The sequence below is a fragment of the Medicago truncatula genome, chromosome 6 (assembly GCF_003473485.1).
Source record: "Medicago truncatula cultivar Jemalong A17 chromosome 6, MtrunA17r5.0-ANR, whole genome shotgun sequence".
Classification (NCBI taxonomy): Eukaryota; Viridiplantae; Streptophyta; class Magnoliopsida; order Fabales; family Fabaceae; genus Medicago; species Medicago truncatula.
The window spans coordinates 4,063,588-4,091,421 of record NC_053047.1 but is presented as its reverse complement, the minus strand read 5'-3'; the positions used below and the strand labels follow the sequence as shown (position 1 = coordinate 4,091,421).

The following is a 27,834-nucleotide window of genomic DNA, read 5'->3' as shown; positions in this document are numbered from 1 at the left end:
TGTATTTATTTTATTTTTTTGACAATATCAAAAGTCAAAACTCATGTCCAGGTTAATTGTATTCATGACTATCATGAACTATATTAGATTCTGCAGCTAATTTTTGCTTTTTAAGAGAGTATATATAAGAGTTGGTAACAATATGCTCTTGTCAAAAAAAATATATGCTCTCTTTAAAATAAATATTTGGTCAATTTCATTAAAATAAAAATATCATAAAGTATTTGTGTAAGATATAAATAAAAATAATTATCTTAAACAACTTATATTTTGAAATTATTGAATAAAATGCTGTCATTAACATAATAGTATATTCCAATGGGAATATTGGGGAAATTAAATATCACATAGCTAGTATGCATTATTGTCTTAATTTTATTTTTTTTAACAAATTTCTTATGTAGCACAACTTGAAATTTAAGCGTGCATTTGTAGAAAGTCAATGGAAAAGAAAAATATTTTCTTGCTGTACTTCCTAGGAAGGTAAAAAATAATAGAACTCTACAAGTGTATAAATAAAAGTTTTGTTGAAGAGGTTTTTGAACAACAATCATGAAGGGGATAAAGTTGTTGGTGTCAATGTCACAAGCTATGATGATCTTGCTTCTAGTTTGTACTGTGCTTGTTATGTTGCCGGTGGCCTCTGCTAAACGGTGGATTGTAGGAGACAAGAAGGGTTGGACTACGAATATTAATTACTCTACATGGATTGAAGGCAATAATTTCTACAATGGTGATTGGCTTTGTAAGCACCTTCTTTTTTCTATCATGTTGAATTTGAACAACTTTAAGAATAGGATCATGATTTGTATTACATATAATCGATGAATCACAAATTTATCGCAATCAATCAACCCTTGATAAGACTAGTATTCTGACTTTGTATTTTGAACTCAACATACCAAAGTCGGAATATATTTCATCTGATCAAGGATTGTCCAGGTACTATAAGTTTGTGATTTAGCAATTGCGAGGAATCCAAATTCGAGCTACATGTGGTATAATTGACCTTTTAACCTAGTGATGACTCTTTCATTGTGCAGTTTTTTCGTATGATAGGAACCAAATGAATGTGCTAGAAGTGAACAAAACAGATTATGAAACTTGTAACTCGGATCATCCAATTTACAATTGGGCAGCTGGAGCTGGAAGAGATGTTGTTCCATTGAATGTGACTCGCGATTACTATCTCATCAGTGGCAAAGGATTTTGCTTTGGTGGTATGAAGTTAGCTATTCATGTCAAAAACTATCCACCTCCGCCTGTAGCTAGGGGTGTACATGGGTTGGGTCAACCCAAAAAATCCCGTAAAACCCATCCAAAAAACCAAAAAAAGAGGGTTGGATCGGGTAATTGCAAAAAACAACGATGAAGAAAAGCAACTTTTTCATATTTTCTTTCATGTTAAGCAATGTCTGGTGTTTGTGCTTTAAAATGTATTGTGTCTCTTTATTATACTATGCCTTACATGCTAGAAACCAGTTTAATTATTGACTTTAAGCCTGCAATGATAGCTGATTGATTTATCAGTCCGACGGGTACATGGGATGAAGAAATTGAATATCGCAGTCGGACAACTGCCCTGAGGAGCAATCCCATAGAAAACACAATCTGGTTTGGCCAAGTGAGTGACACTGCAGACTCTTGGCGAAGTGCTTCACACTTACGAGCACTGATTGAGCATCTCATCCCATACTCAACCAACCACATCTGAGCACTGAGATTTTGATCCTTTCCGATCACCTACAGCTTTTGAAACTAAGCTCTAAGGCTGATCAATGTGGTCGAAACATGAACCTTCAAATCTCCATACTTATGGACACATTCACCGCATCACCCACATCTTTCATCTGATCCGCAAAGTTAAGCAACTGATTCAAATCAGGCACCTGCATCGGAAGTGAAAATTGAATGAGTATAAATAGCTGAAAGTAAATAAATTAACTAAAAACTATAGCTAAAAAGTAACAACCTGAACAAACTAGTTACTAATGACTAACTCGGCAAATCCAAAAACGATCCAAAACAGTGTTGTTGATCGCGGATGGAGGAGCAGTATGGCAGAAAGCCAAAAATCAACCATTTTAAGCCACCAAGGCGCTGCCATCCTTCACAAATTGGCCATGGCGTTTGTTAAAAAATTTGCCACCGCAATCTTCCAAGGGACTGCCATGGCCAATGCTTTGATCTTTCAACTGCTTATTTTCTACAGATATCTTGAATGTCTTGAAGCATTACAATCTTGCAACATATATTCCTTTTTTTAAGCTAAAAATACAATAAAAGTAAGATAACATAGTACAACATGATTCGACAATGTTTGCAGACTTGCACCTCAATAGTGCATAGAAGACAGAGTTATAAATAATGCTCAGCATTAGAACCATGCAGTTTTTTTTTTAGCAATAGAACCATGCAGTTAATAATAAATTTGTTAATATGTACTACGACCAAGTATGATGCAAATATTAATGTAAAATTTTCAAGCCAAACAAAATTACTATTATTAAAATAACATTTGATCTATGTAGTAGTGACACTTTAAATTTAAGGTGTCAGAGTCCGTCACGTTTCAATGTCTCACACCACCATGATGTTAATAGGTGTGATTTCATACAATCACATCAATTTTCTTTAATTGTTTTCAGTGTCTACGTATAGATGTGGGTGCCGTGTTCGGTTTGTATGTTTGTGTCAATGTTTCATATCATTTGATAGAAGGTAAAATCAATTCTAACACTCTGTCACGAAACCAAACACATAATAAGGGCATGTTTGGTGTCCAAACATCATACATTTGTCCCAAATGAACTCTATAGTTATGTAACACTAACACTTCAAATTGAAGACATGTCTAATATTTGACTAGTCTGAGACGGACACTAATGCATGAGTTTCCATTCAACGACTTCCTTTTTATCAAATTATTATCAGTATCTGTGTCAATACTTTGTAGCTAATTCAAATCCAAAGTTTTCCAACATTTGCAAACCAAACACAATATAAATTGGCATATTTAAAATCAAACTCTTACCACTACTTTGATAGAGATAAAATAAATTCTTACACTTTCTATCACGAAACCAAGCACATAATTAGGGCATGTTTGGTGCTCCCAACATCCTACATTAGTCCCATCAAACTCTAATTCCAACTAATAACATATGCAAAACAAAACACACCGTAAATAAATTAATTTCAAATCAAATTGCAATAATTACTACTACTATATTTTAATTAATAATCACATTTGATTTATTTAGCACCAACCAAAACTTCACATTGAAGTGTTTTCGAGTATTCGACACAAACATGACACTACATACAATCACTTCTATTTCTTAAATTATGGATGCGTTTGTTTCAGCTTTAAAAAAAAAAAAAATAGAGTTTGAGTTAAAAGAATCTAGAGTTTTTTTTTAGAGATTTTTAAAAAAATCTAAAGCTATTTCCATTTGTTTAGAAAAAATCATTTTTGAAAGATTTGAAACTCTTACACTTGAGTTCCTTATGTTTAGGAAAAAATAGATTTTGAAAAAGCTACTTGAAATAGCTTTTCATTTTGAGGCTAAAAATAATTTTTTTAACAAAATGGATTTTTTAAAAATCTAAAACAAACACTAAAAAAATAAAAAAGTGATTTTTTTAATCAAAAAATCCAAAACAAACAGGCCTTATAACGGTGTTTACATATCGTTATCGTGTCATGTTTGGTTTGCAGGTAAGTATTTGTGCTGCACTCCATTTGAAAGCTAATTTCAACTAATATCCTACATCAGTTTTCATTGAACTTTATTGCTAATTGAAAATAAACTAATTTTAAATCCATTAATTTTGTACATGTTTGGTATCGTAGTAGTGGATTTGGCAGAAACACAATGAACCATCGCGATTTGCAAAGCTACGAAATGTAACAAGCTAAATAAGTCTTAGAAGTTGTGGTTGCACATAACACAACCTCAAAAAACAGGCTTATGAGATGATGATTGCCGTCACTTATAAACATTTGTCAGATTTGAGAATTTTTAACAATAAGGTACAATTTTAACTCAAACTAATATTTGCAAAACAAAACACCAACTTAATAACGCATTTCAAAAGTAAAAAATGACATTGCAACACTAGGAATGCTTTGAATTTCATTGTGGTGGAGGTTGTGATTTTGGTTTGTTTTGGGTTTTATGAGGGGGATTTTTGTGTGCAGAATACACGAAGCATTCTTCCAAAAGAAGTATTGAGGATAAAATCGCGAAAAGTTAATTGTTTATTTCTTGAGAAACAATATTTGAATAATATTTGATGACGATTTTTGGATAACTTTCTCATACTCCTGTTATATTTTTATTCTCTCTTTCTTTTTCTCTCTTTATTGTCACAAAAATTGTCACCAAATTAAATAGTTGACAAATATCTTTAATCTTATGATTTAGTAGAATACTCCGTCCATCCCAAATTATATGTCACTTTAAGAAAAAAAAATTGTCCCAAATTATATGTCGCTTTACAATACGAATGCAACATTAATGTTACTTTTCCTATTATAACCTTAACTATTTATTACTCTCTTCTTTCAATTCTTTTATTTATCTTTTCCATACTTCCTCAGTTTCAAAATACATGTCCAAGTCAACCACTTCACATATGCCAATGCATAATTTTGATTGTTAATATCTTTAATTATCTAAAGTAAAAAAGTATAAAAATTTAATATTTTGAAAATATTTGTCGAGGCAAATCAAACAACATCTTACATGCTAATATTTGTATTTATACATTAGTTAAAAAGTATGGTCAAAGTAAGTCAAGTGAATAATGCACATTGCAAAAATTGGACATGTATTTTGAAACGGAGGGAGTATTATTTATTAAGGACAATTTTGTAAAAAAAACTCATAATATCTCTTTTCCACACAATATTAATTGCATTTCTTAATATGTGTGAAATGCCTAAAACGCCATACAATTTATGACGGAGGGAGTAATGTTTTGAGTGTGAATTGAGTATCATTTATACGCAACTACAAATATTAATCACTCGTTGATAGAATAACATTAATTGTTTATTGAAAATTAAAACTAATTTTTTATATTAATTTAGGGTTAATTTATTTATGGGAAATGCTAACAGGTGGATGCACTTGATAAGAAATCCAAAAAGGAAACTTTATCTTGGAAATGATGCATTTAACACCTCTAAATTTTAAATGTTGACTTTTTTTTACTTTGAATAGGGTGTGTTTGGTTCAGCTTTGGATAGAATTGATTCTGACAGAATTGATTCTGATAGAATTGATTCCATCATAATTGATTTTGAGAGAATTGATTAAACAGAATGAATGTTGTTTGGATAGTTTTGATCAAAATTGCTCTTGAATGTATAATTACTAAAATAGACATAACTAAATAAAAATAAATGAACATAATAGTTGAATGTATGTGCAGCTCAATACTAAAGGTAGATATATTATTTAATGTAAATAAATAATTTTTCCTATATATTAATTTAAAAAATAATAAATACGATCATTAAACCAAATTTTTTTGACAAAATATTTGTTCTATGTATTTTATATTTTTTGATAAAATATATTTAAGTTAAATAATAATAGAGTTTTTTTTAAAGAAAATAATAATAGAGATGTTTGGCACAAATGATAAAATGTAGCGTAAAAGAAAAAAAATACAGAAAATCTGAATGGAAATAACATAAAAAAAAAAAAACACAACTTGGTAACTCATGTCCGTAAATATTTTATGGGGCTAATTTGGTTCGTTAAATTTTTTGATTAAATTTGGTCCTCAATTTAAATAATTTTTTTTTTTGATAAAGGACAATAAAGGAAAATAATGGGTTGTAATAATCAAAATATAAAATTAATGGAGAATTGATTCTAGTTAACTCAAAAGCTAGGAATTGTAGCTTCATCCAGAATTGCTTTTGGGGGGTAGAAGCAATTCTGAAAAGCCAAACCAAACATGATAGAAAACTCAATTTTCACTTTTGAGGTGTTGTAGAAGTGCTTTTTGCAAGAAAAAAGCCAAACCAAACAAACACTATATCACTTATTTTCATTTTTAACTTCTTAAAAATGCCCTAAAAACACTTGTTAGCATCATCATTTATTTATGTGCTCTATCTATCCATAAAAGTACCCTACAAATAATTTTCACGTGGATAAAGAAAAATAATAAATGAATAAAGATGTGTGACAATGTCCTTGAATCCCATACACCCTACTTATTTACCTAAAAGGTTGAATATCTAGCCAGTAAACTATTCAAACAAAAAAAAGTGTGACAGTTTTATAAATTTATCATTATTAACTTTTGAATATTTTTTTATGGGATTAATGGATGAATATTAATTATTTTCATAAATGTATAATGAAGTTTAATAGCTTGAGTAATATAATATTTATTTGGAGAAAATGGAATTAAAATAATTAATTATAAATTTAAAAAGTTGACTAAAAAATTAAAATTAAAACCAATATACCCTCGTTTTTCATTATTTTATTATCTTTTTCTTTATACGTTATGATTTTCATTCTTGTTAGTTTTTTCTTCTAATTAACATTAATATATTTCCATATTTACAATTTTTTTAAATAAATACTTTATATCTGCCTAAAATATAAGCATATTTGACTAATTAATATTAATTTATAAAATATTATGATATTTGTCACAAGTCCTAACTTAACTAAAAATATATTGAATTTGCTAAGACCGATGGCGTGATTGATTTGAACCCCGACTTCTCCATTTGTGTGTGAGTTTCTTATAATTGTTTTTTTTAAATGAGGTTCTTATAATTGTTTTATTTTATCTATATACCAAAAAAAAAATTATGAGATTCATTCATGTCATCCTATTTGTCATAGATTCATGTATGAGTCTAATATCATTGTTAAAGATTTTTTTAATAAATGAGTTTGATTAGGAGAAGAGATGGCCATATATTGTACTTCAAAAAAAAAAAATCATCATATTAAACAGTTAGGCAGTTATTATATTCTATTAAAAGTTTTTTTTAGAGGTTTATTAAAAGAAAGTTTGTATAACTAAAAGCAATTCCATGCATATAATTTGAGTTTATGTGGACCCCATTGTTCTAATATGCGTGTTTGGCACTAGAAAACTTATTAAAATATAGCTGTCATTTGTTCTTTTCTCACGTTTTACAAACCCCTTCTTCACACTTTACACATATTTATATACACTTGTTCTATTGAAGGGTAGCATAGAAAGAATTGTGTTAGGAAAAATAGATTAAAGAGAGGGAGAATTTCTAAAGTGATGAAAAATTCAAGAGTTCTTTTGATGGTGAGTGTGGTTTTGGGAGTGTTGTCATTGTGGCCAATGGTGGTCATGGGAGGTCCAAAGCTTCATAAGGTGGGAGGATCCAAAGGTTGGAAAGAGAATGTCAACTACACTACATGGTCTTCTCAAGAGCATGTCTATGTTGGTGATTGGCTAAGTAAGTCTCTAAACATCTTTTCTAAATTCTGTTTAATTGTCATGTCATAGTTTTGCTACTATCAAATAATTAACATACAAAAACAAATTAAATCAACAATTTGTTAGATAAAGATTAGATGGTTCAAATTCTAAATCAATCCATGATATGAAGCAGAAGTATGAGAGTCATCCGGTCTTTGTGTTTATCGATTTGATTATTAATTGTGGTGTTTGTACTATTTTTTCAATCATAAATTCAAATCATTTTAATGTTTATCGATTTGATTATAAATTGTGGTGTTTGTACTATATTCTTGAATTTTGATATGAAATTTGAGAATTTTAGGTTTTTTTAGTAAAGTAAAATATTTCTCATAATTATCAATGGATAGAGCTAAGCTATCAGATATACTTGTAAGCTGTCAACACTTTTTTTTTTGGTACAATTTTACGTGTTTTATTAACTAATGTCAAATTGTTTAATACCCGAAGTTTGTAAAAACAAAAGGTGGTATTCGAGTCCAAAAAATTATTACCCAACATTTGTCTATTTTTCGATCAAACTTTAAATTGCCAATTTTTTTTTTTCATTTATTGATTTGTTTATTTCAAAATTGTTCTTATTTATTCGCTCTTTTCAAAGTTTAACATTGTTATTATGTACTTCCTTCGATTACATTTATAAGCAAAAAATAAATTTTTAGATTTATTGAATAACTGATGTATTTGGTCTACCAAATACATCAGTTATTCAATAAATCTAAAAATTTATTTTTTGCTTATAAATGTGATCGGAGGGAGTATTTAGCATAATAATGATGCATGCATCTCAATTTCTGCTTAGAATTTGGCAAAGCTTCATGAAAATATCTTTTATAATCAATATGAAGTTTTTTTACGTGGGTTGGAGTATTGGCCAAGTATACCACCCATCACATTTATTAAAGATAAAAGAAAAAAAATTGGAACCACTTTTCCTCTTTTGTTAAATGCTAAAACATAACTTTCATAATACCAAAATACAAAATATTATTAATAGTAATTAGTAATAAGGAGAACGTCTCTTCCATTTCAATGATGAAAATGATTATACTTATCCCCTAATAAATTACCGTCTTAAGGAGTAGTAATAAAAGAGAAAAAGTTAAAGGTAAAATCAAGAGAAGCAAAACTTAGTAACAGAAAAGAAAAAGAAAAAAGAATCCTCTATTCAAAACGTACGATTTGATATAGTGCTTTAACTTTTGTACCTAAAAAAGTTTGCAATGAATCACATGATGAACCAATTAACAAACATCCCCAATTGGAGACAAAATTGAAATTCTATATAGAATTTCATAAAAGGTGCTTTAATTTAGTATTATTATGAATTAAACTTTGTGTAACCATATTATAGTAGAGAAAACTTTATTATGACAATTTGATCTTTCAAATTAACAAAGTTTCATATTGATTAATGAAATTAAAACATCTTATTGTAACACTAGAAAAGGTTTTTGTTGTTATTGTTACATGCTTAACAAAATAATTATTGGTATGGTGTGTAGAATTTGTCTTTGACAAAAGATACTACAATGTATTGGAAGTGAACAAGACAGGCTATGATTACTGCATCGACATGACCTTCATAAGAAACTTGACAAGAGGTGGTCGCGACGTGGTTCAATTGACGGAGGCAAAGACATACTACTTTATCACCGGTGGAGGTTACTGCTTTCACGGAATGAAAGTTGCCGTGGACGTTCAAGAACACCCAACACCTGCACCATCTCCATCTCTTTCAGATACAGCGAAATCCGGTGGTGATTCTATTTTGCCATCAATGTATACATGCTTTGGGATTATTGTTGCTAATGTTGTTTATGTGAGTTTGGTTTTAGTGGGGATTTTGTAAGAGATTAGGGTAAAGAATTGACAATTATTTGGGCATGGATTATATAAATTAAGGATATCTTATGTGAGTGAAAAGTGAAAGCAGCTTGAATAATACATGTTACTTTTTATTTAGGATTTGGTACTTGTTACTTTAACCCATGTTCGCTTGAATATATGTTCGCTTGCTTGTGGTAAAAGAAGAAAAGTAAATTTGGGAATCATGATCAAAGTTACCAAATACTCTAAACATGTCATCAATGTTGGTTTATGATTTTCCAGATACAAAAATATCATAAGTGGAAATAGAAACTACTCACATTTTCTCAGAGATTAACATAAGGACTTATTGCAAATTAGTACATGACTCGATGATTCTTCGGGCAACATAGAACACAAAGTCGACATCAGTACCATAAAGAGACCAGCTGCAACACGAGCAGCACTGTCATATAGAAAACAAGTTAAACAACACAACCTAACAATCATGAAAACTGGTAATGTCAAAATGACTCATCAGTCATAAGTAAAAAACTATAGTTAAGATTAAGATAAAAAGGTGTAGTAATCTTTTTTCGAGTAGCATGCTAGAATCATTCAGCAACAACTAAAAGCAATAAAAGCAGCAGAAACTCCGAGTGCAACGAATAGCTCTTGTTCAGATTTCTAGTGCTAGATCATTCAAAATGAAGCTGGCTTAGAACAGAAGTGTAATTCTTTGATCATTTGGAGCTGCTTATTTCTGTAAAGCTCACTTTCCTTGCCTCCAAAATTTCTAAAAGAGAAGACTTATTGCAGTGATCAAAGGCATTGCAGTTGGGGACAAATTGTGGATGCAATGAATTATGATCATCGCCGCTTAATCCATAACCTACTCCTCCTCCGACGATCTGACAAAAATAAACCAAACAAAAATTACATAAAGAAATCAAATAACTGAGGAAAAGATAAAACAAAAGCTGTTGCTAATTAAATAATATGATAGAGTTAACAAACCTTATGAATCACAATACTTTGAAGAGAGGGGCAGGCGCGGATGAATTTCTTCAACCAATCCCAATGATAATATTCCTCATCCTCCTTCTCAAAGCTAAGCTCCATATGAGTTAAATTGAAAAACTGAGTAGTGTCTTGTTGTTCAGATGTTTGTACTGGTGCGACATAGTCAAACAATTTCAAGGGTGTTTGTACCGCGACTTGTGCGCGTAGAAACTCCACATTGTAAAACAATTTCAAGGGCAAAAAAGACGAAATAGAAGAAGAGTCGGAAATGTGGGCTTTGAGCAATTTGGGGAAGGGTTTTAACAACTTGTCTCTTTGTTTAGTAAGAGCATCAAGAGTATCATTATCATCATTGGTGGTGACATTTTTTATGAGCAAATCCTCAAGAAGTGGACATACAGAGAGAATCTGAATAAGATATTTAAGCTTTAGAAAATGAACCTTTGTCATGTGGAGTTTTTCGAGGTTGGGCAGATTAGTATAAGATTCATAAACACAGTCTATTGTTAACACCCCATTCCCATTCAAGTTCAAAACAACAAGAGTTGAACAAAGAATGTTATTTGGCAAGTAAATCGGGGTAGCGGAAGAGTGCTGCTGCAAAAAAGTGAAATCAACATGTTCAGCTTTCCAATAGATTGCATAGTAAAGCCAATGACATAACGAGGCAGAGTTGCAGAAGCGAGACGCGGACAAAAGAGTTAATGTTTTGATAGGTAGCTGTCTGTCAGCATAAGGAAGTTCACCGCCTCAGAATAAAGAATATAGGTGTCTTGGTTATGGTCACCCTCCATGTCGTCCAAGTTGATATCGAGAATTCTTTGACGGAGCAGTCTCCAGCGCCTTGAGAGAAGGGATGCAACGAAGATTTGTTTTGTAGGCAAACGAGACAGGATGCGACATAATAGTTCGACGCGTAAAGCACTGATTCTGTCTGCGTTTGGGATTGTTAGCCATAGTGGATTCCATCGCTTTGAAAGAAGGCTTGTGAGGGCGATTTGTGAGGAGGGCAAAAATGAGAGGATGTGATGGAGTATTTCATCCGGTAAATCGCTGATCCTGTCTGTTCCTTTTCTTGTTGGTGCCATGGATAGTTAAGTTTCTTTCTTTGTTGATTGAATGAATCAATCAACAAAAAGACGATCGTACAAAATATGTCACTCTTTGTATTCCTACTCCAATGATATTAAGCTTAGCCCAGTAAAATTAATTAATTATTAGAAATCTGCCTGCATGATCAAGAAAAATATTTATAAAATGTAATACACCTTTCTTTGCTTCATTCATTCTTTAACATTACTATTTTATCGATATGTTTGGTCTGATACTAAGTAATAAATAACAGAACAGACATCATCAATTCATACTTGAGGAATGGAAGACAAGACAAATGAAGGGAAACAAACACTAATCAAAATAAATAGATGTTAGTGAGCAATAGAGACTTTAATATACTAAGTAACATGGGCTGATTCAAACAAAAATTAACAACAACACACGATCACTGTGTTAGGATTTAAGCCCATGAAGAGAGTCCAACCCAAAAGACTAGTTCATTACGTGGGAGAGTCTCATGGCTTAAGTACCATATTGAGCACTTTTATCTATTCAATGTGAGACTTCTAACACACTGACCGATAGATTTGTAACCTAGACATACATCTATCTACTACCAATTATTCAGAATTGTTCGATTTAAAACCAAGCAAGGATTAGAGAACAACAAAAAGAAAACTGAAAACAAGTAAGAGAAACAAAAAACATGTATATAGATTTGTAAAAACCTGAAGACAAAGAAGCTTTAGAATCGAAGACGAAACCTACACTCCAGGTAGGGTTTGTATTTGATCCTTGAGGTCAGATTTGTAAAAACCTACCTGAAGAAGCTTAGGGTTTGTCACTTCATCAACCCTAGCTTTCTATTTGTCACTGTCTATGAAGCACATGTACTCCTCGTATCAAGCGTGTTCTAATGTCGTATATATATCGTGTTTGACACCAACACATATGATTACACTGACTTGTGTCATAATACCAAATTATCTGCTCATATGGCAGAGTGAAAGTGATACTATCACCTTATGTAGTAGCAGTTCAGTTTATACACAATGGAATGCATGGATTATAAAACAAATGGTGTGCATTTTATTATATCTTAAATAGGATCATTAAACAAGGAAAAAAAAACGTAGAATAATATGGTGAAGGAATATTCAGCAACACAACAACAACAACAAGAGCATAAATCAGAACCAACGATAAGAAGAAAAGAATAAATATCAGTACCGCCGAAGTTTGTCGGCAGAGGGTGAGATTTTAGGGAGAGAGCAGGTCGCACGGCGAACGGCGCAGGTGGAGTGGTAGAAGATGGAAGGTGGAAGCGGAGGGTTTAAAAACGATCACGATTTCACCAGGGAGAGGTTTTGGAAATTCAGGGTTTTGGAAATAAACTATTATTATTAAAATTAAAATTATTAAAAACTATAATTATTTTTTTAAATAATAAATACTCCCTTCGATCATATTTATAAACAAAAAATATTTTTTCAAGTATATTGAATAACTAATATATCTTACCTATAATTATTAAAATTAAAATATATAATTATTATATGTAAATTTATAAACAAAAAATAATTTTTCAAATACATTGAATAACTAATAAATCTTATCGAGTAAATAGTCAATTACCCCCCTGAAATTGTAACTTTCGTCAAAAACCCCCCTGAATTTTGCAAAATGTCAAAAACCCCCTGAAATTGTCAAGCGTCGGTCAATTACCCCCCTCCGTTAATTTCCTCCATCCAACATGCTGATGTGGCCGTTAACTGCCACGTGGCACTGACACATGGTCAAAAAAGTCATGCCACGTCATAGGGGGGTAATTGACTATATTTATTTATTTTTTGAAAAAAATCTGATTTTTTTTTTTTTTGAAAAAAATCTGATTTTTTTTTTAAATCTGATTTTCTTTTTCTTTTCATAATTAACATTTGTGTCACCCACTGAACATGCAAATACCCCCCTGAAATTAAACATTTATGTGCAAATACCACCCTCAAATTTAAAATTTATGTAACAAATATCCCCTTAAATTTATAACTTATATGCAAATATCATCTCCAAATGTTAAACTTATATGCAAATTACACATTGAATCATAAAACTTTAATGGTTAAGTAAAACTTATTCTTAATCTATAATTTATTATATCTCTAATAACAATAAAAAAGAAAAAAATCACATCTTTAAAATAATATGGAAACAGAGATGCATATGCATCAAAATGTTGTGTTTTGAGAGCAAATAATTGCAGATCCTACAGAAGAAAAAAAAATTAACAAGGATTTGACCAAGAATATATATAATATATGAAGGTAAATTTGGTAGTTATGACAAAGTGTAATTACAGCGGGAAGACAATTCTACGTGAGCCTACACACAATCATCCATTCATGCACCAATAACCCCTCCCCCTTTGTTTTATTTTAAAGAAGTGATTTTTTTTTCTTTTTTATTGTTATTAGAGATATAGTAAATTATAGATTAAGAATAAGTTTTACTTAACCATTAAAGTTTTATGATTCAAGGTGTAATTTGCATATAAGTTTTACATTTGGAGAAGATGTTTGCATATAAGTTATAAATTTGAGGGGATATTTGCTACATAAATTTTAAATTTGAGGGTAGTATTTGCACATAAATGTTTAATTTCAGGGGGGTATTTGCATGTTCAGTGGATGACACAAATGTTAATTATGAAAAGAAAAAAAAAATCAGATTTTTAAAAATAAAAAATCAGATTTTTTTCAAAAAAAAATATATATATAGTCAATTACCCCCCTATGACGTGGCATGCTTTTTTTGACCATGTGTCAGTGCCACGTGGCAGTTAACGGCCACATCAGCATGTTGGATGGAGGAAATTAACGGAGGGGGGTAATTGACAGACGCTTGACAATTTCAGGGGGGTTTTTGACATTTTACAAAATTCAGGGGGGTTTTTGACGAAAGTTACAATTTCAGGGGGTAATTGACTATTTACTCAAATCTTATCTATAAACGTGACTGGATAAATTAGTTATTCAATAAACCTAAAAATTTATTTTTATTTATAAATATGACCGGAGAAGATATGATAAACTTTTTTTAATGGAATGAATAAAAATAATTATGTACCACAAAATTTTAGGGAATAGTTGTAGGTAATAGTTTGGTCATTTATCTTATTTCATTTCAATTTTATCCTTTTGATCAATTTAAATTTGGATTCTTAAGTTTCAAATTCATGGTTTTATTTTCTTATGACATTTCAATCTTCAAATTATAGTTTTCATCTATGTTTGCACAAGAATATTAGATTTGAATCTTAATATTTAATTATTATTTTTAATATTTAAAAGGAATAAATAAATAAAATTCATATTTTTCATTTTAGAAAAAAGAAAAGTTAGTTTTTGAGTAGATAAGGTAGAAACAGTTGTGTTGTGTTGCGACAATGGCTTCTTCAATTCATTGCTCTGTTTCACTTCCTTCATCACTTCCCAAACTCTCCAATTTCAACTTCAACTTCAACACTACCAACAACAAATTCTTTTCATTCAACCCATCATCAAATTCAATCAAATGTTCAGCTTCTTCTTTTTCATGTTTCTCTTCAACATCACTCGATGAAACTGCTATGAGCATTGAAAATCTACGTAGCTTCATCAACCTCAATATTGGAAAATGGAACGGTTCTTTCTATGTAATAACTTCAACCATTTCAATATTTGTTTTCTTTTTTATTTTCTTTTGGAGTCAGTGTGAGTGCTTCGTTTATTGAGGGGAGGTGTAAATTTCAATTTATTTTTTTTTGTAGCAATTTGATGCTGGCGGGAATCTGTTGCAACGAGTGAGTACTAAGCTTTCTGTTAGCTCTTATGGGGAAGATGAACTCATGAGTCTCATTCAATCGTAAGTTATAACTTGCAATCAATTTTTATTTTTTCTGATTCATGTGTGTTTGCTTAAACAAACAATCATGACTAAGGTTGTTGCCACGTGACTAAAATGTCACGGGTTCAAGTCCTAAAAACAACATCTTGTGTAAAATACAGGGTAAGGTTGCGTAGAGTACACTAAAATTGGTGGGACACCGCCAAGAGCTTTAGTGCACCGAGTTGCCCTTATGTGTGTTGGCTTAAAATTTTAGTGAAATATAAGGTTTTAAATTGTTAATATTGTGTCAATCAATAATCTAGCAGATTTTATGGTGAATCACTTTGATAAATCGTCTACGGTGGACCATTCTTTGAAAATGATTTGAAATACCAATGATAACCAATGTTGTCCCTTGGAAGTAGAAACTCACAGTCGTAGTTGTTCTCACGAGTGAGATGGTGAACTGATTGATGTTAGTTTAACTAAAACTTAGGTTGATGAGTGTAAGTTGAGGTTTGAGGCTCTCATATTCATTTTCTCTTGTTTTTTTGTAACCCATATCAATCATGTCACTGTCAAGGACGAGGAGGGCTGTGAGCTTCTACTTCCAGCCAGTACCGTGGGTCGTCATCGAGTTTCGGATGATTTTGAAACACTGATCCATATCGAACCACCTGTCAAAGTGGTGCACTGTTATATTTGCCTCACAATCTTTAAATTTGCATAAAATTGTAATTTGTTGTAACAGATCATAATTTAGAATCATGATCATCAATATCCTATTTTAGTTTCAGATCATTAGGAAAAAAACATGCTAAGAGAAAGTGGAAATAAACATATCATGTTGCCTTTTCTTTATAAATCAATTGTTGAAAAAGAAGGTGATATTTTTAAATTATTATCACTGAAAGTCTGAAACATATATAGAATGAAGAAATAATAACAAAATAGCAAACCAGGTGCATCTGAAATTTTGCTAGTTACTTATATCCAAGATAGCTATTATTAATGGTGTGATCTATTGTAAGGATTCAGACTGCCTGTGGTCGGTAAAGCATTCACTTAATCCAATCATGAGATTAAAACTTTTAGATGGAGATTAGACGGCTCACATTTCTGCCATTTCAAAACATGTGGTTTAAATATAAGTCGTCTAATCTCCATCCAAAGGTTCCAAGCTCTTGATTACGTTCATTGTGTGCTTTCGAGACTGCAGATGATTCTTATTCAAGCAGAGCAGATTGATTCTATCTAACTAGAATCTAACTATATCATTGATGAGAATCTGACAAAAATTTACTCATTATCAGCAAATTGCTTAAAAAGTTAGATGGTGTATGCTTTGTAAGTGTTTCAAGGCCAATTTGTGGCATCTTATCTTACTTTTTCGTGGATTTCATATAGAAAACAAAGTTGTAAACTGTACAGATGTTGCTCCCTGCAGGCTGTACATTAAACAACCTTCATCAAATACTTCAGTTTCTGGAGATGACGGTGATGCAGAATGGGCAGAGTACAAAATTAAAGAAACCAATATGTTTACTGTTGACAAGTACCAACAAGTGAGACTTTTTTCTGTTGCTGGAAAGTTGTATTGTAAACCATATTCTTTTTTTGTTGATTTCTTGGTTCTTTCTTTGTGATTCCAACGCTTCTTTCAAATATCCATTACAATTAGTTTGCAGATAGGCTTTTTCCCATCCGAGAAAGCATTTGCATTGAGGTATCAAACAGCTGGTATGTTGGAAACTGTATTACGGCAAGGGGTTCTTGGAGAAGATGACATTGGTGAAGAATCGCCTAGGTAAGTGATTCGTTCCCGAAAAGAGTTCAATTAGCACTGTTTGGTTGATTTCTGTTTAGGTGATGTGTAACAAGTACTGTCCTACAGACATTTAATATGCATAGCTGGTGGAAATAGTTACAGGATGTGATTTAGTCGTTCATATAGCCATCGTGTAGACAGAACTTGCTAATGTTTTTTTATCAGAACATTTTGGCCACATTCTGATGTTAACAACTTTTTATGCAAGAAATTGACCAGGCTCTTTCATTTGAGATAACTATTATTGCTCTCAAGCAATAGATAACTATTTTATGACATATAAGACTCGTTTGGTGGACAGAATAGGAATGCGAAACCTCTTCATTTTAGACTCGGGTTTATTGTTATCAAGTGTTTCGACATGTTTGAACTACCCTGTAAATAAAAGGCGCACACACATTATACTTTATACCTTCCTTAGACTTTATATTCACAGGTCTTTATGTTGCAGAAATCTGAAACTTCCCTCTCGTCGACCTTCTCTTGTTTGTGAGAATTGCCTGTACTCTTTACAGAGAGATATGCGAGCAAGAGCTTTTCACATTTTGGAGCCAAAAGGCACTGTTGATATGCTTATCATCTTCCTAGAGGAAAGAAGTGAGGGGTCTCCTCCTCTACTTGACAGTGCTGGGGTGAGTAAACTGAGATATGCGAAGTTTCTGTGTGTTTGTACCTACTGTAAATAATCCATATTTACAGTTCTACTAATTTTTTATATAGTTTGATGTTTCTCATGACCTTTTCTCTTTATCATTCATTTTGAATTCATGTCAGGACGCAGAGAATAGGATTACACCGTTTCTTGGTAAATGGAAAGGTCGTTCCGTTACAAACCGAAGTGGTGTCTATGGATCTACAATTTCTGAAGCTGATACAGTTGTGTTACATGAGATGGATGACAATGGCCAACTTATTCAGGTATTTTACATAATTACATCCTAATAACTCTTGCTGCTGCTGCATAGGTGTACTGGAATTGCAGCTCAATAGAATTCTTATAGTGTTGAATGATGATAAAATTTTATTTATGTTCTAGTACTATGCAGGCCGTATAGTATCTACAACAAATTAAATACATGGCTAATGACTTTCAGTGGATGGTTAATGGATATTACAAGGTGTTGCAATATAATGTATATTTTAACACCTATAAATCATATATAGTTGAACACATTTGGATGATTAATAGATACTATAATGTAAAATACCTGGAAAATCATGGTTAATGACGTCCAAAAGCGTGGTTAATTACGTTCAGTGGATAATTAATGTGTTGTCAAAATATCATTTATGTATATCGTCATTATGGAGTTAGCAACACAATCTTCTCTTCACTCGTTCGCTCCACCCTTTTGTATTCAGTTGGCATATATTTGATTAGATTAATATGTGATGAACAACTACTTTGTTTATATGTCTCAACAAAAGTTCTCTCCCTTTAGCTTCATATATTGTGGTCAAGAAGATAAAAACTGCTTTCTCAAAGTTTTGTTGTTGATTCTGCTATTGAATATCAGGATGTTACTTGCACATCTGATGGGACAAATGTTACAACCAATGTTCATTGGACTGGCGCAATATCAGACAATTTAGTCACATTTGATGGAGGCTATCAAATGATTCTATTACCTGGTGGTATGTACATGGGATGTCCTTGTGATGTTGCAAAAAGTGTTGCACAATCAAAATCTTTCCATTTGGAGTTCTGTTGGTTAGAGACACCTGACAAGAGGCAAAGACTGGTTCGCACGTACGATGTTGAAGGCTTGGCCGTCTCATCTACTTATTTTTTAGAGACTAAAGTGTGAACCCTCAGTTGTCCAAACAGTTCTGATTATGAAGATGAACCATGTAATACTCATTTACCATAGCATAATTTTCATCCATTGATTGAATATGATTGGTTAATATAGTCATTTAGCTTTTAAGCTTTAGATGTGATATAGTCTAAGACTCAAAGCAAATACTATTTTGTACTTGTATAAGTTGCTGCTTTATTTGGTTATCCTTTTATAATCAGTTGTAAATCTGTCCCAACCAAACTTGTGGTTATATTTTATAGGAAACCAGCAATTCCTCATTGCTAGTTGAAATAAAAAAATGATTCGTCAATGCTAGTTGAAATTAAAAAATGAAAAAGTTGATAATAATTAAATAAAACACAAAAGCAATGAAGCAAACTCTCCTTTTCCCTTCCTCTCCTGCCGAGCTCTTCTCTGCCTCTCTCAAATCTCAAACTCTGTCAACAGCAGCTCTCCATCCTCCTCCTTCTCAACTCTCATACTCTCACTTACTCTAAGGTTAGTCATTGATGCTCTAATTTCTCCTTCCTTCTCCAATTGCTTGTTGTAGGATTTTAAAATTGGAAATTTGAAAATGAAATTGATGCTTTTGTTATGAACATGTGAAACATATAAGTAAACTTGTACATATTAATTTTGTTTATAGATCTGTAGATTGGTGAAAGAAAAATAAGCAATAATTATTTGATTTTCTTAAACTTATATTGAGAATATATAGTCCATGATTGTATTATAAAACATATACAAATCAATCCCTGTATTAGTTTGGTTTGATATAACTTGAAAGAAACAAACATTACCACCATTCATAATTTTCAAACGTTAACACAATAAAGAGAACGTAAAGATGTCCATCTTTTCACTAGTATGATATAAAGGCAATTAAATTGCCTCATTAATATTTCTGGTACGTTGTGACTAAGAGAAAGAAAAAAAAAAGGCAAGACTTTCAGATGGTGTACATGATATGGAATTATTATTATTCTGTTCATTTTATAATGAGCGTCATTTTAGCCAAAAAAATTGTTTTAAAATGAATGTCACTTTACATTTTTAATACAACTTTAATTTTTTTCTTTCAACTTTACCCTCAATAAATACTCCAACTTTTTCTTTCAAAAAAAAAAATACTCCAACTTTTCTTTCACACAATTTTCAATGCAATTTAAGTTTTTTTTTCTTATAAAATAAAGGTAGTTTAGTAAAAATGTTATATATAATGATTATTTAATTTTATTTCTTAATATGTGTGTCAAAACCTTAAACGACACTCATTGTGAAATAGAGTGAGTATTATTTTCTTCTTTATTGTAAAATTGAATGGGGAATTAAAATAGAGAAGGAAAGATTAACGTGAGTGAGAGAGGAGAAATCATGACACTATACACATAACTTAGAACAAAATTTAAGGAGACTTTCTCTGTTTTTTTTTGGTGTTTCTTCCTAAGCACTTCTTGTGCTAGGAGGGCCAAATGTCGTCGTAATATATTTTATTTTAGCCTCTTCAAAAATAAAAAAAGGAGATGGGACTAAAACTACCCATCAAACGTTTATTTTCATATACTAAAGACATAACTCCACATGCACACACACCCACTTAATTCTATTTTTTTTTTCGCGGCTGATATTTATAGAATTATTCTTTTTTTGTTTGTTGAGAAATTATAGAATTATTCTTAATAATCGATGTACTTCAATGAACTGTTTTGAATATATTGTTGTGAATAATATTGGCCGCGCTTTCAAATTAGACCCTAAAAAATAGGTGCTTGAGTATTTCAAAGTTTTTTTAGTGAGTTCATCATATAAATGAAATGAGTCAATATTAGTGGCGTGGTTTAGTGGGACGGGGTTAGTGAAACAAAACTAAAAGTGATATGATTTAATAGGAAAACTAATTAGAAGTTTATTGATTTTTTTGGACATGTTGTATTAGTGATTAGGAGTTTATGCCAGCTAGAATTTCTTAAGAGAGACATTTTTAAATCGAAGAGGAAGATAAAAATATACGTATCATTAAGAACAATAGTAGAATTGTATGACGTTTTGGGCATTTCACACGTATTAAGAAATGTAATTAATATTGTATGGGAAAGATAAATTATGAATTGTTTTACAAAATTGTCCTTAATAAATGATATGGAAAAGATAAATGAAAGAATTGAAAGAAGAGAGAGTAATAAATAGTTAAGGATATATTAGGAAAAGTAACATTAATGTTTCATTGGTATTGTAAAACGACATACAATTTGGGACAAATTTTTTTTCAAAGCGACATACAATTTGGGACAGAGAGAGTATGTTTTTGTTTATACATTCTTATAATTATCACCAAAAGTTCTTTCCAAGTGCTTACAAACTTAACCAAACTTAACAATCAAATGACAATGTTTGTCACCATGTTTGAATCATTGTCACCATTGTCAATCTTTTCAAACTTTAGCAAATTTGTATACTGAAAATCACAAATTCAATGTCACCGCACATCAATATGCTTATAACATAGAAATTAAAATTCTTTCTAAGATAGATAACACTCAAATAATATGCAATGCCAAACAAACCTCTCTTTGAGAAAAAACTAGTTGATGTATAAAAACTTTCATCCAAACATTGAGAGCGAATCTTTGCAACCTAGTTAATGTACAATTAACCACACAAAATTGAACTACCTTACATGTTAATAAACCTCTCAGAAAAAAGTTAATAATAATTTTTTTATTCAAACATGCTAATTAATAATTAAAAATATTATTATCATCATCAATGTGTACCTTTATTTTTCTGAAGAGAATAGGAATATTTTCATCATCAAAAGGAATAGTACCCGAATAGAAGTGCATAGAGTATCGTACCACAATTCCAAATATCTATTTTTGATCCATCATATAACTTCCCAGAGATAACCTAAGAAAAATAATAGTTTGACCAAAACAATATTAGTAGAATCATTTTTTTAAGAGAATATTAATATGAATCATAGGAGGAGGAAAATATTGATTCTCAATCTTTTTATCAAAATATTTATTTTATATCGATTCCCAATTACCAATAACACAAGTATAAAAACTAACATTTTCATACGGAAATTTTAGACAGGTTATATTTCACCTAAAATCACATTAACTTTTTGGTAGATTAGAGATAAATTTCAAATGTAATAATTATTTAAGATATTTGTTTAAGACAAAATATATTTTTTTTATTAGAATATTTTGAACATTTTTATAAAACCTTAAAAAAAATTGGATAAATTTTGGAAATATATTATGTCTAAGAGGTGTAGCTCTCCTTCAAAAAAAAAAAAAAAGAGGTGCAGCTCATTGGATGAGCTGATTTTGTAATATCAAAAGATATGGTTTTTTCGTACAATCAAGGGATATAGTTTGAATCCCATAATCATTTGTAACCAAAAAAATCCCATAATCATTAATATCATTTTTATTTATTACTCCCTCCGTTTCATAATACTTGTCCATTTTAGAAAATAATTTTGTTTCACAATACTTGTCACTTTCAAGTTTCAATGCAACATTAATATTGTCTTGTCAATAATACCCTTGCATATTTATTGTAGAGAGAGAAAAAAATAAAATGAAATAATAAATGGTTAAGGGTATTATAGAAAACACACACATATTTTCATAAAAAATAACAAAATTTATTTGGTTACTGCAATTTCTCCAAAGTGGATATGTATTTTGAAACGGAGGGAGTAATTCATAGTAATTTCTCATTTTATACCCTTAACCACATGTTTAAGGGGCACAAATCCAGGGCCATAAGTTTGTCACCATATGTTTAAGGGGCACGAGTCAGTCATAAGGGTAGCGAAGGAAATCTTCGCGAAAATTACGATTGACAATTCCATATATTGAACTGATTGTTAAAAGCTATTAAATGCAATTACACAAGTAACTGTTTGCACACCACTCTCTCCACTTTTTATTGGAACATATAATTGCCTGCATAACATTATTAAACCGACTCTATCACTTCTATCAAACAACCTTTTTCTCCTCATGCTCATTTTTAAAACCAATCATATTTAACTATAACAAGAGAGCTTTTTTTTTTGGGTAGATAGACGAAATGGCAAAGCCATTATAAACTCACATAAACAAGTGGAGGGGCGGGGATTCGAACCCCCGTCAAGGCGTCCGGCCTAACAATTTCGGTATTTTACCAGTTGAGCTAGGACTTCTGGACAACAAGAGAGCTTTTTACATATGTGTACCTAAGAATTTCTCTAGGTTTAACTAATACATGATTATTTAAGACCAACATAAAAGGAAAAGTCAAGGATAGTAACAACATGTTTAAGCTAGAGGTGTTGATGTTGTTTGGACAAGAAGTATTACTTTGTTAATTAGAATGAGTCCCACTGTAGTATCTATCAATTTCTTTGCTATTTTGTCCTTTTATAATGTTATTTAAATTACTAATTAAAAAAAACTAAATCACATTAAAATAGCACAAATCCACTATAATAGAAAAATGTTATCTATTTTTCTTTATCAATATGTAGAGAGTACACCTTTTTGGACTCAATTTTTTCCTTTCAATTATATTCATCCATTTAAACCATTTTATCATTTTTATTTAAATTATTAATTAAAAAATTAGTTAACATTTTGAAAAACCTTATTTTGACCTTGTTTATTATTATACTTCTACCCTAAATATATTAAGATGTAAATACTTTTTGCAGTGAAAGTTATGTTTTATTGAATAATGCTTTGACTTTGACAAATAAAATTATGCAAAATCATAGTGACAGTGACATAGGTCGCACATTTGCAGGTGGTGGAAATATTGAAAAAGTAGATGCCGTTAGACGTTGGTTCGGTCAAAAAAGAATTTTGTTGACCTTATATATTTCTAAAACAACGCTTTCAGCATAAATTTGTTTAGGGGATGTTTTTAGTTTCCTTTCAAACCGGCACATTTGCAGTTTTTTTTTCATCCCGTTTGATGTTTGATTTAACTATCGTTTGATGTTTGATTTTTTTAGTTGTTATTTAACTGTCGTCTTGATCTTTTAAGATGTAATTTGTCAATTATATCTATAACACTCTTTTATATGTTATATTTTTAGTATATTTTTTTGTGTGTTAAATATGTTTTTAATTTGTATAAATCTACTTTCTCCATCTGAACAATGACCAACCCAACCAGTCCAATCGCGACGTCGTTGCAGCAATGAAGCTTCAAATCGAGCAACTATTACACCAAAATGAAGCCCTACAAGCTTCCATGACGACGATCCACAACATTAGGAAGAGTGAGATGATATCCACCAGGAGGAGATGGACGAGCCCGATCCCCAGCCCTTGTCATCCAACATCTGGATTGCACCCGTTCTTGAAAATTTTAAGTCCCCCTCCTTGGCTACCTTCGTCAAGCCTATCAGGTCAGCCCGTATTTGAGTATATTACATTTTTTCACATTTATTATTATTTATATTTATGCATTTTAATTATAAAGAAGCCCGTATATGTTGATATTGTTATCACATTGAAGATTTTATGCATTTTGTTTGTTAAATTGTTGATTTTGTTTTTTATTTTGTACTGTTTGAAAGCTTGTTAAGTTATCATTTAAGACTCCTATGGTTTTTTGATTTGTGTGAACGGTCAAGGTTTGCTACTGATATGCCTAAGGTCAAGTATGGTTAGTAGATTAAGTTTGAAATCCTTGTTGTTATCAGACATGATTATTTTTTAAAGGAAAAAAAAAACTATGTTTCAAATTTGTAAACAAAGTAGGCTTTTAGACAGGCTAATTGGTCAGGTCAGGCTTTTAAAAAGGCCAGACCAGGCTTAAAATAAAGCCTTTGACAGGTAAAAGGCCAAGGCTTAGGCCTTAGGTTTTTCCGCTAGGCCTAGCCTATTTAAGCAAAGCCCGACTCGGCCCGGCTCATTCTCATCCCTAGTTGTAATATTTTTTTTGAATAATGTAATATATGTTATTTGAACTAGTTAGTATGTATAATTCAGATATTGATATGTTTCACTGGATTTTCAACCTAGGTGCACAATTTGCTTGTTTGAATGAAAAAAGATGCAAAATGTAGACCGTAGTGTAATGCATCCTCCTTGGTATAACAACTACGCTTCACACTATCAAGAATTTTTGTGCATGAGATTGGAAATCGAAGCACTCCTCTATCAATATAGGGCTGATGTCATGTAAGTTAAATTTACTTCATTTGTTCATGTTTTTTTTTTTATTACAATAATATTGGTATGAAGTTTCTACCGCTACCATTAATTAATCTCCATCCATAAATATGTGGGACACTCAAGATAGGTATATATGAGTCATAAATCAAACCCCTAACCATATGTTTAAGGGGCACGAGTCAGTTATAAGGGTAGCGAAGGAAATCTTCGCGAAAATTACGATTGACAATTCCATATATTGAACTGATTGTTAAAAGCTATTAAATGCAATTACACAAGTAACTGTTTGCACACCACTCTCTCCACTTTTTATTGGAACATATAATTGCCTGCATAACATTATTAAACCGACTCTATCACTTCTATCAAACAACCTTTTTCTCCTCATGCTCATTTTTAAAAGAGTAAATTACACTCTCCTCCGTTTAAAGATGTTTGAATTACACTATCCCCCTCTTATGTTAAAATATACACTCTCCTCCTTTGAAAAGTAAAATTTATACTCTCCTCCCTTATTAAGATGTTTGAATTACAACTCACTCCCTTAATAATTAAATATGCACTACACTCTAATTCATTTCTTTATAATTTAAATTTCAATGATAATTAGATTTAAATATTTTGCTATTGATTTTATAATTTAGAGTATAAAATTAACTTTTAAATAATCATGCTTTATTGTCTTTAGTAATTTTTCACAAATTTTAATTTTATTTTGGGTTGTTTCATATTTTATAATAGGGTTTAAAACTACATGTTAATGAAATTGTGAATAAAAAATAGCAAACAAATATGTATTCAATTTTTTATTATATTAAAATAGACCCGCAATACTATTTTTTTTTCCAAAGTATGTTAGATTATTACTTTTTTGCTAGATTATTAGAAATTAAAAAAAAATATGGAGGGAGTAAAGTGTAGATTTTAACATAAGAGGGGAGGAGAATGTAATTCAAGCTTCTCTTAAGGGAGGGGAGTGAAAAGTTTTCTAACATGTTTTGAATAAGAGGGGAGGGGAGGGGAGTGTATATTTTAACATAAGAGGGGAGGAGAGTGTAATTTAAGCATCTTTGAGAGGAGGGAAGTGTAATTTAAGCATCTTTGAGAGGAGGGAAGTGTAATTTACTCTTTTTAAAACCAATCATATTTAACCATAACAAGAGAGCTTTTTACATATGTGTAACTAAGAATTTCTCTAGGTTTAACTAATCCTTATTTATTAATTTTGTTAGGTCTGCAGCAATTTAACCTAATTTTTTTGTCACACACTCTCCTTTTGTCACACACTCTACCTGCTGGCTATTCATGTTTAACTTTACAATTCCTACAGTTTTAGCTAAAACCACATGGTTATGAGCTACTTGATTACAATTCCTTCCGGTAAAGATAACAAACACAATTGTGGCAGCAATATTAGTTTTTTAATGAAAGTAACCCCATGAGTCATAGCATGGACCAAAATCATAACCCAAAAAGTTTGTTATATTAAACAGTGTTAGTTATAAGATATCAAATCACCAGCACCAGGTGATAAATAACTAGGAATAGTGTATATATGCATGCCTTAAAGATGAACACAGAAACATAATTAAATCTCTTTGTTGACAATATAATGGAAGAGACAAATTCCATTGGAATAAAGGGATTCTCATAAAGAAGTATCTCAAAGGTATCAATACCACAATTAACCGCACAAAATTGTGAACATAAATTTAGGTGTGAACATAAATTTTAGGTGTGAACATAAATTTTCTTTTACAAATTAACCTCAGGAGCTTCATAGTTATAAGACTTCCACAACTTGTCTTAAGTAACTGACCATGTTGCATTGTGTTGCTCAAGCCAAAATCAGTAATCTTGACATTAAATTTTGAGTCCAAAAGTATAGTTTCATTTCTGCAAGCAATATTAGCACTTTCTAAATCTTACCCACCTTCTCTCTTCTCTCAAAAAGCGAGGTTTGTTACTTTTATAGCGAGCACCGAGCGGTGTTTGGCAAGGCATTTTTGGTTTTGGGACATACATGTACCCTATCACACTTGGTTTTGGGTTTGGTTCATATGATACCTATAACTCCTTAAAAATGCCTTAAAATCGTCCAACACATTCTCACACTGTCACATTGATCAAACGGTCTATACCTATGATTTGGACATGCAGGTACCTTTTGGGCCGATCTCATTGTATTGAAATGTCATCAACCACCGTTTCTTTGAAAATTGTTGTTGACACATTAAAAAAGGCTGAAACATTCTAGTAAAAGACCAAAATGCCCCTCGACAGTTAACTGCCTCCGGTTTCAATTTCCTCGGCAGTTAACTGCCATCGATTTGAATTTCCTCAACAGTTAACTGCCGATGCACCCTGAACCTATATTGGCAGAAGTTGATGCTGATACACAACCTGAAACATGTGTTTATAACAATTAAATAGTTTTTTTTAAGACTGAATTAAATTTAAAATTGGAAATTTGAAAATGAAATTGATGCTTTTGTTATGAACATGTGAAACATATAAGTAAACTTGTACATATTAATTTTGTTTATAGATCTCTAGATTGGTGAAAGAAAGAGAAGCAATAATTATTTGATTATCTTAAACTTATATTGAGAATATATAGTCCATGATTGTATTATAAAACATATACAAATTAATCCCATGTATTCTTAGATAATCATGGGTAATTTGATTTGTTATAACTTGAAAGCAACAAACACCATCACCGTTCATAATTTTCAAATGTTAGCGTAAATGTTAGCGCAGT

At 31.1% G+C, this 27,834-nt stretch overlaps 3 protein-coding genes across 3 annotated transcripts; all 3 read left to right on the top strand.

Annotated features, from left to right (window-relative positions):
• The first annotated feature begins 508 nt into the window (after window positions 1-508).
• LOC11412989 (lamin-like protein) lies at window positions 509-1,496 on the top strand. Its single transcript, XM_003618529.3, has 2 exons — window positions 509-745; window positions 1,044-1,496. The coding sequence occupies exons 1-2, from the start codon at window positions 553-555 to the stop codon at window positions 1,370-1,372; spliced, it is 522 nt and encodes a 173-aa protein (XP_003618577.1). The 5' UTR covers window positions 509-552; the 3' UTR covers window positions 1,373-1,496.
• Window positions 1,497-7,225: 5,729 nt separating this feature from the next.
• Window positions 7,226-9,491, top strand: LOC11416852 (lamin-like protein). Its single transcript, XM_003618526.4, has 2 exons — window positions 7,226-7,480; window positions 9,009-9,491. The coding sequence occupies exons 1-2, from the start codon at window positions 7,300-7,302 to the stop codon at window positions 9,353-9,355; spliced, it is 528 nt and encodes a 175-aa protein (XP_003618574.2). The 5' UTR covers window positions 7,226-7,299; the 3' UTR covers window positions 9,356-9,491.
• Window positions 9,492-14,802: 5,311 nt separating this feature from the next.
• LOC11416851 (uncharacterized) lies at window positions 14,803-19,120 on the top strand. The gene is made up of 7 exons (XM_003618523.4): window positions 14,803-15,082; window positions 15,197-15,291; window positions 16,703-16,820; window positions 16,944-17,062; window positions 17,535-17,715; window positions 17,858-18,001; window positions 18,601-19,120. The coding sequence occupies exons 1-7, from the start codon at window positions 14,834-14,836 to the stop codon at window positions 18,889-18,891; spliced, it is 1,197 nt and encodes a 398-aa protein (XP_003618571.1). The 5' UTR covers window positions 14,803-14,833; the 3' UTR covers window positions 18,892-19,120.
• Window positions 19,121-27,834: the final 8,714 nt, after the last annotated feature.